Below are 16,953 nucleotides of genomic sequence, written 5' to 3' on the forward strand. Positions count from 1 at the left end.
AAAAATACCTAGTAACCACTTTCTTCTTCTTTCTTTTATTAGTGTGTATGAATATATGTAAGTCTGTGCATCTTGTGCATGCAGTGCCCATAGCAGCCAGAAGGGGGTATCCAATGCCCTGGGACTGGAGTTACAGAAGGTTGTGGGTCACCATGTGGGTGCTGGGAATGGAACCTGGGTCATCTGGAAGAGCAGAAAGTGCTCTTAACCACTGAGCTACCTCCCTAGCCCCACTGCTTTCTTCTTCTTTATTATTATTATTATTATTATTATTATTATTATTATTATTATTATTATTATTTATTGTTGTTTTTGATATTGAAAATGCTACTGCCAATAGCAGCCCCCTGAGGTGGTGCTGTCATTTCTTCCAATGTGTCCAAGCATTGCCTTGTTGTCTTATTCTATACATTCTTGTATTGTTTTCTGTAGTGTATGTAACTCTTTGCTCCTAGGCTATTTCTCCTCAGAATAGGGAAACTAAGTGATTAAGAGGTTTATCAGCAATTATAAAGTAATTTCATAACAAAACTGAACTTATTCCTGTTCTCTCCAATCAGGTAATGTGGCTGTTATTCATGTTATTGCCAGTGGCCACGTGTATCATAAAAGAATAAAGTAATCTAGTCATTAATAACTCTTTCTCCTCATGCTGCTTCTCTGGAGTATTTAAGCTAAATGGTAGAACCATAGAACGAACATTTTAATTCACTAAGATCACACATAAAATTCAGTAATGAACTAAAACATGCTAGGACTAGAACATTACATTTATTACTTCAAAATACAAACTGCTACATTTTACCTTAACTTCGAAGATATTTGGAGTTTTTCAAGGAGCTTTTTACCATTACAAAATGAATAGAGATCATCATTTCACAGTGTATCACATCTCAGGCAAGTCTAAGAGTAACTTTAAGTAAGAATTTGTATACTTCAGTAAGACTGAGTTTTCCTTTACAATAGGAGCCAGGGATTTCCATTAGCCTTAGCCCTCTCTTGCTGTATTTTTTCCTCCTTTTGGGATATTTTCACACAATGGACTCACTCTGTGGATATATTAATGTGATACTGCTTCAGAAATGCAGCACCAGGAAAACCAAAGTAATGAACCAATGACTGCTTGTTTAGACAACTGTTTATTTTTTGATGGATTGCTTTTAAAAAGCCGAAAAACACTCCTTTGTTTTGTATTTTTTTAATAATTTGGTGATTAAAAGCATAGAAGACAAATATGAGCATCTTCTTAATCCCAGAATAACTTTGATGGCTGGAATATAGGCTATCCAATGTACAATACATGTCACTAGTTTAGGCATCATTACTAATCAGTTATTTTCCTTAGCTACAGTTGCTTAATCTCTACTGACAGTATTATATTTTTTTCTGAATCTCTAATGTGTCATTATTCACTGGGGGATGGAGATGTTAAGTTTTCTTGAGAACCTGTTGCTCATATTCTATTGCCTGATGGTTATGAAATTACTCATCATTGCACTGATATATAAGACAATGGCCTAACAGAAGTATGCTGTTTGCAAATAATGAAAAGCTCATGTTGAAAAGCTCATGTTGAAGCAGTTTTTTTCATCAGTGAAAGGGAGCCTTAGTTTTTAGGGTGGCTATTCCCTTACATGGTTCTTTCTAAATGTACTTCCCATACACAGCTGAAAATTGAAGTCTTTGGGGGAAGAACCAGATATAAGGCAAATGGTCAAGTTGGGGGCTAAGAAAGCAGTAATCAAGGACTCCCACAACCTCCACTGCATGGTTTGTGGGTATGGGCATGAAGCCAGGATAACTGAATTAAAGCCTTTAAGTCTGGCTCTCCAGGGACCTCTCCAATTCCAATGAACTAGGGCTGCCATGTTATTTATTAACAACTTTCTACACACTAGCAAAGGTACTGGCATGCATACACTACATTCTGTCTTTTGTTTGTTTGTTTGTTACTTGTAGACTTTTTTGTTTGTTTTGTTTTGTTTTTCGAGACAGGGTTTCTCTGTGTAGCTTTGGAGGCTATCATGAATCTTGCTCTGTAGACCAGGCTGATTTGAACTCAGAGATCCGCCTGGCTCTGCCTCCCGAATGCTGGGATTAAAGGCGTGCACCACCACCGCCAGGCATACTTGTAGACTTGTAATTCTTTGTGGATCAACTATGAATTACATATTTTTTTGTAGTTTGGGGATAGTTTATTTTTTCCTCTGTTGAGTGATTTAAAAATTCCTTAAAACAACTAGAATTCTTTTCATTTGTTTCTAATCTCTCTCTCTCTCTCTCTCTCTCTCTCTCTCTCTCTCTCTCTCTCTCTCTCTCTCTCTCTCTCTCTCAACCTAGGGATTGCTTGTTTGTTAAAAGACTACCTTGATAAGGTAGTGAGGAGACTGGCCTGAAACTCCTGAGCTCAAGTGATCCACCTGTTCTACATTTTTTTTCTTTCTTTCCTTTTTTTTTTTTTTTTTTTTGGTTTTTCAGACAGGGTTTCTCTGTGTAGCTCTGCGCCTTTTCTGGATCTCGCTCTGTAGACCAGGCTGGCCTTGAACTTACAAATATCCGCCTGCCTCTGCCTCCCAAGTGCTGGGATTAAAGGCGTGCGCCACCACCGCCCAGCTGAGTTCTACATTTTTTTTTTTTTTTTGGTTTTTCGAGACAGGGTTTCTCTGTGTAGCTTTGTGCCTTTCCTGGAACTCACTTGGTAGCCCAGGCTGGCCTCAAACTCACAGAGATCCGCCTGCCTCTGCCTCCCGAGTGCTGGGATTAAAGGCGTGCGCCACCACCACCCGGCGAGTTCTACATTTTTTAAAGAAAAATATACCAAAAAAAAAATGGTCTTTAAATTTTTGAAAAATGCTATTCTTACAAAACTATTAAACATACATGCACTTTGTGAAACATATAAATAAAATATTTTAACTTTATAATCCTGAAATGTAGCCGGGTGTGGTGGCACATGCTTTTAATCCCAGCACTCCAGAGGCAGAGGCAGGAGGATCTCTGTGAGTTCGAGGCCAGCCTGGTCTACAGAGTGAGTTCCAGGACAGCCAGGACTACACAAAGTAACTCTGTCTCAAAAAAAAGAAAAGAAAGAATCCTAAATTTTTTTAACATCTTCTACTCTCTTTGTACCAGAAATGTTATCATTTCTTCAAATTAATTTTATCTTTACTTTCATTTTATAGTAAATAGGAAGGAATGCTTACAGATTACTTTTTCCTCTTTAAATATGTGCCTGAAGAATATCATAACTAATAATTAAGAAGTTTATACAATAAGATAATGTAATGGCATGATCAGGCATATGCTTTTTATTTTTCCAAAAGTCATATGGTTAACAATACCCATTGATAACTAATTTTAATATCAAAATTAAAATAAGCTATTATAAATTCACATTGGATTTAATAATTCAGTTCTTTCTACCTTATCGATAGAAACTGTCTTGAGAAATTACTGAAATTATAGATTTAGAAATGAAGCATTCCATCAGCTATCTTTGCCACAATACCAACATAACATAACACTTTCTTTACTCTCCTGACCCGTCAAGTAACAGGGATGTTATTATGAGGTATTGTTCATATACTGACCTCTGTCAATTGGGTTTGAAGGACAGTTTCTACTGAGTTTAAAAGAGCTATCTCCATGAACTACAGCTAAGTACCCTAAAAAGTTCTGTACAAATTTTAATTCTCAACCCATTTTTGGATAAAAGAGTACTTATGTTCTCTGAAGTTTAGAGAACTGAGTAAACTAATTTAAATATGTCACCCTGATATCTCTAAAAGCTGCAATAAATCTGGTCTCTTCATTTCCAGCAAAACTCAGATTTTAGCTAACTGAGGGTTGTTTTCGTATGTCAGAGCTCAAGAGTGTCCAGTGTTTAAAAAATAACATCCTTGTCCTCCCAAAGAGGTAGCACATGCCCAGCACTTGGGAGGCAGAGGCAGGAAGCTCTGCCTCAAGGCCTCTTTGGTTCAAGAGAACAAGTTCAAGGCCACTTTGGTTTAAGCAGGGAGCTGGGGCTACACCGGTCTTAAAGAAAAAAAAATGGTCTTATGATTTTTGGTTGTAAAGTAGCTACAAGATGGTAAATTCAATGGCACTGACCTACTGCAGGAAGAGGTATTTACTCACTCATTGTACATGGTCCAAAGCAAACCAAGTAACAGCAAGGCTCTAATAAGAGCCTTAGAACACTCAAAAGAGCTACACGTATTTAACACAGTAGGCTCTACATCTTCGGAACCCATAAGCTGATTTCACATTCCATGGCTCAAAAGTTTACATGAACTCTTCCAGCCTTGAACCACAGCAAATTCAGGACAACTTGGAATATGTTATTAATTCCTAACCTCTTCTAAAAACCGACTTTACTCTGGACAAGTAACCATCCCTGATGCTGCTGCTGAAGACAGAATTTCCGTCTAAAAGATCATCTTTCTAATTCAATCTGGCTTGCCGTCCTGTGTTAGTAGTCACTCTCGTTTCTCTTAAATCTCACTTTTGTGACTATAGTGGCCAACATGTATTTTCAAGGCTTTTAATGTGATTCGTTTTCTCCAGTCATACACCTCTTCTGACGCTGGATCGCCCTACTTTTTTTCCCCTATCGCCCTGGTTCCATTAAGACTCTGCTAAACGTTAGACACGGCCCATGACCTCCAGTCATCCAGGATGTCCACACACCGGTCCTGAACCGTGCGAATTCTCCAGGCTTGCGATTTAAAACCGTCCTTTGGCTTCTCAACTCCTAATGAACCTGCAGCGTGAAATTTAAATTTGAAAAATTTTCGAAATCCACAACCCGCTCCCCTTTCTCTCACCCGTAGCCCCGCCCACGAACACCCCCCCCCCTCCTCAAGCCTCCACGCGAAACTGCAGGAAACCGGAGGGGGCGGGGCGGGGCGGGGCGGGCGGTGACGTCACGACGCCGGCGCGTCACGGAACGGCGGCGGCTGCGGCGCTGGCGGTGGCTGCGGCAGCGGCGGCATTTTAGTCTGCGGCGGCGGCGGCGGCTGCGGGGCTGCTGCTCCTCCCAGCATCCCTGGCGCGGCCATTTCAGCCCCATCTTGGCCGAGGGGAGGGAGCTGCAGCCGCTGCTTCAGCAGTTTGAATTTCAGTTTCTCCGGGCTTGACGAGCCGGCCGCGCCGAGGAGGAGAAGCGGAAGGCGCCGCCACCGGTCCCGCTCACGCCGCCGAGCGCCTCCGCCCGCCCGCCCGCCCGCCGTTCCTTCACGCCGCCGCCGCCCCTCACACGCCTGAGCTGCGAGGAGGCCGGGCCCGCCGCCGCCGCCGCCGCCGCCGCCGCGGGTGGCTCCCTGAGGGAGGCCAGACTGCCGGCCCTCCCCGCCCCCGAGCGGGCTTCCGCTGCCACCGCCGGCATGGCCCCCGGGCTGCGCTCTGGCTAGAGCCGGGGACGGAGGGTTGCCTCCCACCGCGGACCTCCTCCAGCCCCGTCGGGAAGCGCCGCTCCCGGCCTCGCCGCTCCGCCTTCTTCCTCCGCGTCGCCGCGCGGGAGCAGCCGCGGGCCCCGGCCAGAGGAGCCCGAGCGGGGCAGGCAGAACCGCCCCTCACGCCGCCGCCGCCGCCGCCGCCGCCGCCTCCCGCGCCCTGCGCTCCACCCCCAGCCGGGCCTGCTGACCGCGCCGAGCGCCGGGCTGGACTGACCGCGGCGGCTGAGCCTGGCGAGCAGCCGGCCCGCCCCTGAACCACGCTCGAGCAGTCCCTGACGGCTTGAATTGAGGCGCCGCGGCCGCGGGAGGTGAGAGGAAGGAGGAGGAGGAGGAGGAGGAGGAGGATGTCGCGCCGAGCGGCCGGCGCCCAGAAGAGCAGCCCGTGACTTGGCGGCGCGGGCCGTAGTCGACCCAGGCGCGAACTCGGACTTTGTCTTTGGGGGCCCGTGCTCGGCCCTTCTCGGTTTCCGGTGGGATCCCAGAGGAGCCTCTGCCCTCCAGCCGTCTCCACCATGTCCAAGATGCCGGCCAAGAAGAAGAGCTGCTTCCAGATCACCAGTGTCACCACGGCTCAGGTGGCCACGAGCATCACCGAGGACACAGAGAGCTTGGACGACCCGGACGAGTCGCGCACGGAGGACGTGTCCTCCGAGATCTTCGACGTCTCCCGGGCCACGGATTACGGCCCCGAGGAGGTGTGCGAGCGCAGCTCCTCGGAAGAGACGCTCAACAATGTCGGGGATGCGGAAACTCCCGGGACCGTGTCCCCGAACCTCATCCTAGATGGGCAGCTGGCAGCCGCCTCAGCTGCGCCCGCCAACGGAGGAGGCGGCGGCGGCGGCGGCGGCGTGTCGGCCCGGAGCGTGGCGGGGGCACTCGCCCAGACCTTGGCGGCGGCGGCGGCGGCGGCGGCGGCCACCACTTCGGTGCCCACTCCGGGGCCGAGTAGTGCGGCTCCACCTCAGCCCCCCGCCACTTGTAGTTCCCGTTTCCGCGTGATCAAGCTCGACCACGGGAGCGGAGAGCCGTATCGGCGCGGCCGATGGACGTGTATGGAATACTACGAGAGGGATTCAGATAGTAGCGTCCTCACTCGGTCCGGGGATTGCATTAGACACAGCAATACTTTGGAGCAGACTGCGGAGCGGGACAGCGGCCTGGGCGCCACCGGAGGGTCTGTGGTGGTGGTGGTGGCCTCCATGCAGGGGGCGCACGGGCTGGACTCGGGAACTGACAGCTCCTTGACTGCTGTGTCACAGCTACCCCCGTCGGAGAGAATGAGCCAGCCCACTCTCGCCCAGCCGCAGAGTTTCAGCGTTGGGCAGCCGCAGCCTCCGCCGCCCGTAGGTGGGGCTGTGGCTCCGAGTTCGGCGTCGCTCCCGCCGTTCCCGGGAGCGGCGACCGGGCCGCAGCCAATGACGGCAGCCGCTCAGCCAACCCAGCTCCAGGGAGCCGTGGCCGGCGGCGCCCTCCCGGGGCCTGTTGGCCAGGGTCTGCCACCGACGAATGTCAACCTGGCGCAGCCTGTGGCCCTGGGGACTCAGCCGGGCCCGGCGGTCGGCTCTTCGCTGCCGCAGCATCCCCAGCAGTTCGCGTATCCCCAGCCTCAGATACCACCCGGGCATTTGTTGCCCGTTCAGCCCTCCGGCCAGAGTGAGTACCTGCAGCCGCACGTGGCCCTGCAGCCGCCAAGCCCTGCGCAGCCCTTGGCCACAAGCGCTGGCGCGACCTCTGCTTCTGCGGCCAGCTTTCCTTTGGGCTCTGGCCAGAGCGTCTCCTCCTTGGGTGCGCAGATGATGGGCCCCTCTTCCCAGCCCAGTGAAGCTGTGGCTCCGGGTCCGGTTCCTGGCGTCCAGGCCGCTCCTTGTCAGCCGGCGGGAGTGGCCCCAGCTGCTATAGGAGGCGTGGTGCAGCCAGGCTCGGGGCTTACCGGAGCTGGGCAGCCCCAGACCGTGCAGCCTCCGCCGCAGATGGGTGGCAGTGGTCAGCTGTCAGCCGTGCCTGGTGGTCCTCACACCGTGGTGCCCGGAGTTCCAAACGTGCCTGCAGCGGTACCCGCTCCAAGCGTGCCTAGTGTGCCCACCACTTCTGTTACTATGCCAAATGTACCCGCGTCTCTGGGCCAGTCTCAGCAGCTGAGCAGCCATACGCCAGTCAGCAGGAGCAGCAGCGTCATCCAACAAGTTGGGCCGCCCTTAGCGCAAGGCACACACAGTGCACCAACGAGTCTACCACAGTCTGACCTAAGCCAGTTTCAGACTCAGACCCAGCCTTCAGTCGGGCAAGTTGAGGACACTAGAAGAAAATCAGAACCCCTACCTCAGCCACCACTTTCTCTCACTGCTGAAAATAAGCCTGTTGTGAAGCCTCCAGTTGCAGATGCCCTGGCAAACCCCCTTCAGTTAACACCTATGAACAGTTTGGCCACCTCTGTATTCAGCATAGCTATTCCTGTTGATGGTGATGAAGACAGGTATGGAAATTTTTATTTTAAATATCTGCTAGGATTGCTTGGCCCAAATAGCTTAGGATACAGTTTTGGAAAGTTTTTTTCACTTGAGGCCTTTATTTTTCGTTTCAGTCTAGTAAAGTCAATACAGAGTTTTGAGTAGAGATGTAAGGAGACATGGTCAAGGTTTTTTTTTTGGGGGGGGGTTGTTTTGTTTGTTTTTAAGCATTTAAATGAATAGTGGTTCGTTGATGTATTTCAGCTTAACAGTTTAAAGATGAGAGCTTTTATGCCCCCCATCAGTACTGTTGTCTCTTTCTAAGGTACTAATTACTTTTGAGTGCTTATGGCAGAGTTTGCCAGAGTTAGTTTTGAAACTGAGACTGAAAAGCCAGAATTCTAGGTGGGGAATAGGGAATAGAAGCAGTCTCCATCAGTAGATTTGGGAAGACTGAAGAGAGAATGGTAAAATAAAATGAAATCTAGCTTTGACTATCTAAGTCATCAGACTTTTAACAACAGGGAGTCTTGAGAGTTCCCAATAATACTGGAAAGATAGTTGTTCTCTTATCATTAATCTTTACTATAGGGAAGGGACGTGTGACGGGCTTACCCAGTAGTAAAAACTATAGTTTCTGCAATGTATAAATGTCAGTAACCCATGTCCTCTACCTAGAGTGTAAGGAGTGCTTTTTTAATTGTTTAGATAAAAGTCAGTGTATTGCTATACTGTTCTGTAGTCATTTATGTTTGGCTATGGCCTAATTAGGAATTTTAGTCTTTTTTAGGGGCTGTCATGTAGACCTTTGACATTATATAATTCCAACCTTATTAAAAACTTTAATTGCAACATTTTAACACTACATTAAAAATTACAGAAAAAGAGTGGGGTATCGTCTTACACTTGAAGATATTTGAGAGAGGTTAATTTTAGTTTCTAAAAGGATCAAAACGTGGTATGAGTTTGTAGAATCATTGGCATATAGAAGACTACCATGAAATATTAATGCTTTTCTATACATTAATCCCTCACAGTCTTAGCTTTTTACTTCTAATTATCCCTGTTTTATTTTATATATTATTCTGCTAGTTTAAAAATGTTTATTGGAATTCATTCATCTGTTTTTCTAATTCAAAGTTCATGATTTTTATAGCCAGGTTGTGGGAAGTCTTTGTTGCATTTGAGAACTCAGTGTCCATAAGTGAGGTAGTCAGCTAGCTAGTCATTGACAAATTTAATTTGGGTTGGATTACTAAGTTTAAAAACAAAATTTAAAAAAAAAAGATTTCTGTAAAAGCAAAAATCCTCTGTTTTTTTTAGTTGCTCCTGTTTTCACTGGTAAGGCCACATTTGAGAAGCAGATGGAGTTTCCCTAAGTTGAATGTTGACTAGTACCTTATCTTTTCTAGCAACCAGGAACCTCTATTTTCTAAGTTGGTAAATTACCTTTTACTTACCCTCTCTGATCTATGCACTGCCCTATATCTCCTCGATAAATGACTTTTTCCCAACCTATTTCACACATAAAACCTATGAATGAAGAGTACATCTTCTTTCCTCTTCACACACTTTGCAGTTTATAACATATGCCTCAGAAATTAAAAGGATAATGATAAATTATTGAAGCAGAAATCTGTTGACAGATGGAAACTCTGAAACATACTCCTTGTGAATACATGCTACAGATGCATATATTTTACCTTACTGTAGTAAAAGTAATCTCAGAAATCGTATTTCCTAATATAATGAGTGTTTTAACTATGGATGGTGCTATATCATTGTTCTTAGCTGCATCAGTCAATCCTTTTCAGGGTTTGGTTGTGTGTAGCCCCACTTTAAAGGGGCCACTTCTTTCCTTTACAAACCCAGTCTTCAATTCTGCATTGCAGACAATCAGTTTTACCTTTGATTTTTAACAGGCTGGTTTCCAAGATGTAATCTTACACATTTGATATTTTGTCACTGGACCAACACACCTGGTGAAGGAATGAATCCATTAATTAGAAATAGGGTTTTGTTTTATTTTTTATTTTTTGTTTTTTTAAAAGGAAAGTCTTTATAAAAGAGGGCATTCTAAAGTTTTGCACTTGAGAATAACGGTTTTCCAGGCACACATTTAAATTAACCAGATGAATATCTTTTAAGGAATAGTACTTATTAGAAATATTACTTTTAGTATGATTTGAGGTTACTTTCTCAAAATCTGCAGTATTATTTATGATCCATTAAATATGATAAATTGGAGAGGTCTTGAGGAATTGTCTTAAACTTCGTTAGGTTAATACATTTATATCTTAAGGAAATACTTGTAAATATTCATTCTTTTGTTTAAATTCCAAATTTAGTAAACAGTTTTTGCTCTTTTGTTTTTAAACAAAAGAAGGGAAATGGGAGGTTAACAAAATGTGGGTTTTAGGTTCATATATTTGAAGCCCTGTCATGGTTTTGGTTCCATACAAGGTCCTATATTGAATCAATTTTGAGATCATTTATATTGCACAACTACTATGACACCTTTAAAAGGGCTGATGCAAAGTGTTCTCAGTTACCTGCCTGCTGACCTTACATTATTAAGTATCAAGTTGTGAGATTCTTCCAGCCATTTTGAGTAGAAAAAATTATGATTACACATTGACTTATCAGATTGAATTAATATAAAGTGGTGGTTATAATGATGATTGATAAAGAATTGTATAGCCACTTTTACAGTGAACATTACAAAATTTGCTTAAACTGCCTGTACATTTAACAGACTCTTTTACTGTAAATGAGAAGAGATATAAACTATTACTGGCCCTAAATGGAGCACAGTACAGATTGTTTTCCCTAAATAACTGACCAGTGTGAACTCTGAAGGTAGCATTCCAGGAACTCATGAATGGCTATAATTGTGAACTGTCAACTGTCTAACTGACAGTTGAAAACCTGATTATTGTAAGGATCCCTTAGTGGTGTATACCTCTGTGTCTTGTTTAATTTGAATAGTTTGCTAATGACTAGTAATGCTAACTGGCATGTTTTGGTATATGCTATAAATACAAATTTGTTCATATATATATTTAATGGATTTTACATATATTTAATGTCCATATATGTGTGTGTGTGTGTGTGTGTGTGTGTGTGTGTGTGTGTGTGTGTGTATTTTTTTAAATGGACTTCTCCCTTTTTTAACTTGAAGTTTAAGTGAGAGGATTTATTTAAATATATACCAGGAATAACATTATCCTGTTCTCTTGGTGTAAAACCTACAGACCCCTTTTTTTTTTGGTTTTTCGAGGCAGGGTTTCTTTGTAGCTTTGCGCCTTTCCTGGGACTCACTTGGTAGCCCAGGCTGGCCTCGAACTCACAGAGATCCGCCTGGCTCTGCCTCCCGAGTGCTGGGATTAAAGGCGTGCGCCACCACCGCCCGGCTGCAGACCCCTTTTTAAGAGTTATGTTACAGAAAGGCCTCATTGGGCTCCCTGCACATGAGTTTAAAAATATGAAAGCTCCTTACTTGAATCTTTTTCTTTTGTACTTTTCTTTTTAATCTATTGCATCATGGAGGAAATTTTGATTTTCCAACTTTACAATTAATGAGTAAATCACAAGCAAGATACTGTCTTATTCCTAAGACTTGGGGAATGCATTCCTACCAAGGAGTAGGTAGTCAAAGTGTAAAATCAGTGAGGGTGGTGCACACCTTTAATCCCAGCAGTTGGGAGGCAGAGGCCTGAGTTACGAGGGTAGCCAGGGCTATACAGAGAAACCTTGTCTCAAAAAAATAAAACAAAACAAACAAAAAAAGTATAAAATCAGATGTATACATGACATTATTTAGTATAAAAACTGATGATGATATATTCATTAGAAATATCTAACTACTAAAATATACATTAGTTGTAAACATGGGTCTAAATAAAAGAAATTCTGAATTAACAGAAAGGCTGATTTTCCAAAGAAGCTGAAATTCCTACAGCTCTATCAATGAGTTTGACCTTTTATATTCACAGGGACACCTTTTTTTTTTAATCGAGAACTAATTAATTTGGGCCAAATGTTTATTATTTTAAAGAAAATAAACGTGTATAGGGATGAAACATATTCCAAGTAACTATTTTATTACAGATTTTTTTCATGTAGGTGAAAGAAGCGTATGGGATCATAAATCTATGAAATCATCTTTGTGATAAGTCATTTTACATAATTATTTAATAAGTACCCCTGAGAATAAATGCAGTATCAATACATTTGTTCTTTAAGGCTGACAGAATTTACTTGGAAATGGTATGATGCTAGGATTATGCATCTGATACTTGAGACTGTGGAGTAGGGTATCGTTTTTGCACTGGGAGAGAAGTTAGATGCAGTGCCCTTCAATGACAAGTAGCAATCAGATGCTCCCACCTCCCAATATTCTGCTTAATAGAGAGAATGAATGTTAGCAGAGTAGAAAAGAGATTTTGATTTTTTATTTTTCATGATGGCCTGAGTTGAGGGGTAGGGAAGTGTTGTATTAAGTGATGGCAGATAACAAAGATGAAAGAAAATATAGTAGAAAAACATCTGTTTTGTCTTAGAAGAAATTAACTTGACAGTAATGAGGACTAGTTGCCTGGTTTTTTGTAACTTTTTACTTTGGGATAATTGTTTTAGACCATTTTCTATTTACTTTTCAGAAGAGATACTGTTTACTAATTTTATTACTCTTTAATAAATATAAAGAGAAGGGGCTTTATAAAAGCCAGTCTGTATAGTTAAGTGTACCCTAAATGTTGACCCCTTACTAGATGCTTATGAAAAAAAGGCCAGATTTTTTTTAAAATAAATCTTAATTGTCAGTATTGTTTGTCGGGTATTATGCAGCAAAGCTCATGTATTGGAATAAACCTTTAAGCTTGTGGGTTTTTTCTTTATACTCAACTAGTGGTTTAAGCTATTATTTTAGATAGCACAATACTGATGGGTAAATCTACAAAGAATGTGCATACATAAATCATTGATCTTTCCCATAGCAAATTAAGAACATACTAATTATTCAATATTTGTTATGTTCTTAGCCTGGCATTGTTTAAAGGGAAAGTTAGTTGCCTTTTTGGAAGGCAGAAACAGATTGGTCTCTGTGAGTTCAAGGCCAACATGATTTGCATAATGAATACCAGGCTAACCAGGGCTACATAATGAGACACTGTCTCAAAAAACAAAATTATATGCCTCCCATAAAGATTTACCAGCTTGCCTTATCATTCCATGGCACTAATATATACACTTCAGTGTGTATACTTCAAACTTGAATGGTAATATTGAAGATATATAAATTGAAAGTACATATAAAAATATTTATCCCTATAAATATTTGCATAATGAGTCAGATGGATGAAATTTCATGTATGTTGCTCCGAATTTTTCAAATTAAACAAATTTAGATTAGCTTTATATGTATGAATGTCTTGCCTACATGTATGTATTTATGTGCACCATGTATGTGCTTGCTGGGTGCCATTGGAGACCAGAAAAGGGCATTGAATCCCTTGGAGCTGGAGTAACAGATAGTATGAATTGCTAAGTGGGTTCTAGGAGTCAAACCCACTCCTCTGCTAAATTAATACTAAACCACTGGGTCATCTCTCCAGCCCCCTTCTCTTTCAAATTAAAACTCCAAATCAGACTTAAATAACCTTATTTCTGTAAGTTGTGATAATTGTTTTTAAAGAAATATAGCTATATTTCTTATACTCTAAGAAAACGTTTTATATATATATATATATATATATATAGTTTATATGTGTATGTGTGTATGAAGTGAAAATTCTGCAGATAATTAAGTTACTAATTTTATTGCTATCTACCAGGATAGTTACTATTTGTCAGACTAGGCAGAGTAAACAAGTGAAATCTGAATGTTGGTTTAAATTACCTCAATCTCTTTTTCTGTAAGTATTTACTAAAATTTGGCTGGAGTTTCACACTATAGAAGATAAATTTTCTGGCGAATATGTCAGTTATTATAAAGAACATTGGAATATTTTATTTTACGGGGTTTTTTTTTGTTGTTTTTTTTTTTTTTTTGGAGCTGAGGATTGAACCCAGGGCCTTGCTGGGCAAGCACTCTACCACTGAGCTAAATCCCCAACCCAAACATTGGAATATTTTAAATCTATTTTGAATCTTTTAGGCTGTTGCTTTTTATTAACGGCCTATATAACATATGAATGCATAATATATGAATAAAGGATTTCAAAAGCAAAGTTTAAAGCCCATTAGTTTCTAAAATAGAACTGTAGTTTTACCACTTGGGAAGTTATGTGTGTTAAACCAAACAAATTCTTTATATACTTTAACTCTGCCATGGGAGCAAACAAAAATGAAAAAAGGTGTTCTTTTGATTAAATAAAATCAACAGTATATTTGTGTATTAACATATAAATGACCACTACAGATAGTTAAGTCAGACATACCTGAATTAAAATCTGTTTGCTGTGTATTTGGTGTAATGGACTCTATTTATTTATTTATTTATTTATTTATTTATTTATTTATTTATTTATTTATTTATTTATTTATTTTGGAGCTGAGGATCGAACCTAGGGCCTTGCGCTTGTTAGACAAGCACTCTACCACTGAGCTAAATCCCCAGCCCTGTAATGGACTTTAAACCAGTCACTTAGCTCTGTAAATTTTCTGTTTCTTTATGTGAAAAATGAGGATACCTACCTTTGATAGTTTTCAACCTTCCCAATGCTGCAACCTTTTAGTACAGTTCCTCATGTTGTGGCAACCCCCAGCCATAAAAATTATTTTCTTTGCTGCTTCATAGCTATAATTTTGCTACTGTTATGAATCATCTATATATCTATAATATATCTGACATGCAACCCCCAAAGGGGTCTTGACCCACATGTTGAGAAGTACTGGTTAAAAGTATTAAATTTTATGTGAGTGATTTATAACATAAGATAGTATGGTGGCAAGTATACATTACAGAAATTGGAGCAAATATTTCCAGCTCCAAACTCTGCAGATTATCCCTTGAAATGGTACAAATTTTCCTAGTCCGACTCTCCTCAGTTTTGATGTGCAAGCATACGACTGATATGGATGGGTGTTTTGCCTGTGTTTGTGTGCCTGCTGGTGCCCATGGAAAAGGAGAATAATACTACTTTAGTCCTGATATAGTAAAGATTATAGCAAATTGTGTTCTAATCTTGATTCTTCCAACTACTCTGCTGATTTAATTGATCAAGTCATTCAATTCCCCTTAGTTCCCCCCACCTCCACCACCATTGGTAAAGTTAGCATTTTGGACTTGGTCATATTTTAAGGTTGTGTCTGGTCCTATTGAACCCATACTTTTAGATGAGGTTGGGACGAACCTTTCTTTGGTCACAATCCCCCTTTTTTTGCCACTACCATTGTATGACTGATTGATTGATTGATTGATTGATTGGAAGGAAGGAAGAAAATGAAGCTTACTTCTTTACTTAAATACTCAAATACTCGAGAAGTAAATTGAATGCAAAGTAAACAGCTAAAGGAACAACACACCAGACATTCAGCTGTTGTAGTGTTCTCCAAGTAGTTTAGGGTACAGAAATGAGATTCTCTTTCTTCCAAGGTGGTAGTCTACATGATTAGGTTATATTTGTTATATGTGTTAGTCTTTGATGGAGTAGATAGTAAGTGCTCGTGGGAAACAGTCTTTAAGAAATTTGATTTCATAATGTAGACTGACTTCTGTTCAGACACTGTCTTTGCATATGCATGGATGTATATAGTTCAGAACTCAGAATGTCCAACCTGGACAAATTGAAGACTTCTTTACCTCTGTTCTCCAGCCACCCAGTTCCTGTCTTCAGATCAATCCATTATTTGTGCATTCCTCTGAGGCTGACTTTTGAACTGGGTTTTAATTAAAAGGGCCATTCACATTAGATCACTGATAGGAGAAATACCTTGCTAAGTTCAGAGAAGTGGCAGCTTGTATAATGAAACTGAAGAGGGAGACTCTGTCTTTCTTGGGAAATTATTTGATTAACTTGACAGGAAGCAGAGTGAAGGGCTTAATACCACAGTAAATTTAAATTCTTACATTAACTTTATAGTTGCTACTTAAAAGCTTTTCTTGAAGCTTTTATTGCTAAAGTAGTGTGTGTCTTACAACTTACTTCAGTACTCATTTCGGTGATTATTGTATTATACACTAAAGTGTGATAAAGTTGTGTTTTGAGTTGGGGTTGCACTGAGGCCCAAAAGTCAGAATTGTTACTTGGTAGAATGTACTAAAAGATTTGGTAGGCCTAGCTCTAAATTTAAGTATTCCCTTTGCTTCAACAGTACCGTGGTGGCGATGAGATATTTGATACATGTTAAGATTCTCTACCAAAAGTTGGATTTTGTACAACATGAAATTAAGCTTAGTTATGTCAAACCCTATATAAACATAATCCCATTTGTGTACTGTACACAAGTATTTTATTCTCTTTTATGGATTGAGGAATCATGACAAAACATAGACACTTAGGTCTGCCACTCCAAAGTACTCCTTTGCTTTATTAGCAAACATTGAATGATGTGGAAAGAAAGGAAAATTCTGTAAGCACTGATAGGTTATGTTGTGACCTTTTGCCTGAAGGATACTCACAAATACTTAAAATCCACACATAAATTTGGAATGGCCCTTGTTGAGTTTTTGTCTGATTTCTATTTAAATCTTAAAAGTTGAGTTTTGACATATAGGAAAGAGAAGGTGTTTGTTGAGTTAAGAGTCACATACCTTTCCCTTCAAACTTCACCAGCATTTTAGCTTTATTTTGAGATGTAGAATATGTGTATGTGTTTTGTCTTCCTACTATAGTTACCCTACAAATAGAATGTCTTGCTAAAGCAAGTGGATATGTGTTATATGTGTTGGTCACTTTCTGGTATACTGTTTTCATGTCCTGGGAAATTAATGTGACAGACTAGTATATGAAGCCAGGGAGTAGAGAAGGAAAAAGCCATTTGTAAATACCAATGCACACAGTTAACAATTACTTTAGAATGACATAAAAATTGAGAGTACTAAGGTC

At 41.5% G+C, this 16,953-nt stretch overlaps 1 protein-coding gene across 4 annotated transcripts in view; it reads left to right on the top strand.

Moving 5' to 3' along the window:
• Positions 1-5,845: 5,845 nt before the first annotated feature.
• Tsc22d2 (TSC22 domain family member 2) overlaps positions 5,846-16,953 on the top strand; it is a 51,351-nt gene continuing 40,243 nt past the window's right edge. For all 4 annotated transcript variants that reach the window (XR_008216269.1, XR_008216270.1, XM_052730005.1 and 1 more), the window contains exon 1: positions 5,846-7,929. Coding sequence is in view for 2 of the 4 variants with exons in the window: in XM_052730005.1 (XP_052585965.1) it covers positions 5,969-7,929 (1,961 nt within the window). In the remaining 2 variants the exon portion in view is untranslated. The remainder of the gene's footprint in view (positions 7,930-16,953) is intronic.

This window comes from Peromyscus californicus, unplaced genomic scaffold (assembly GCF_007827085.1).
Source record: "Peromyscus californicus insignis strain IS unplaced genomic scaffold, ASM782708v3 Scaffold_9__1_contigs__length_137607984, whole genome shotgun sequence".
NCBI classification, from domain to species: Eukaryota; Metazoa; Chordata; class Mammalia; order Rodentia; family Cricetidae; genus Peromyscus; species Peromyscus californicus.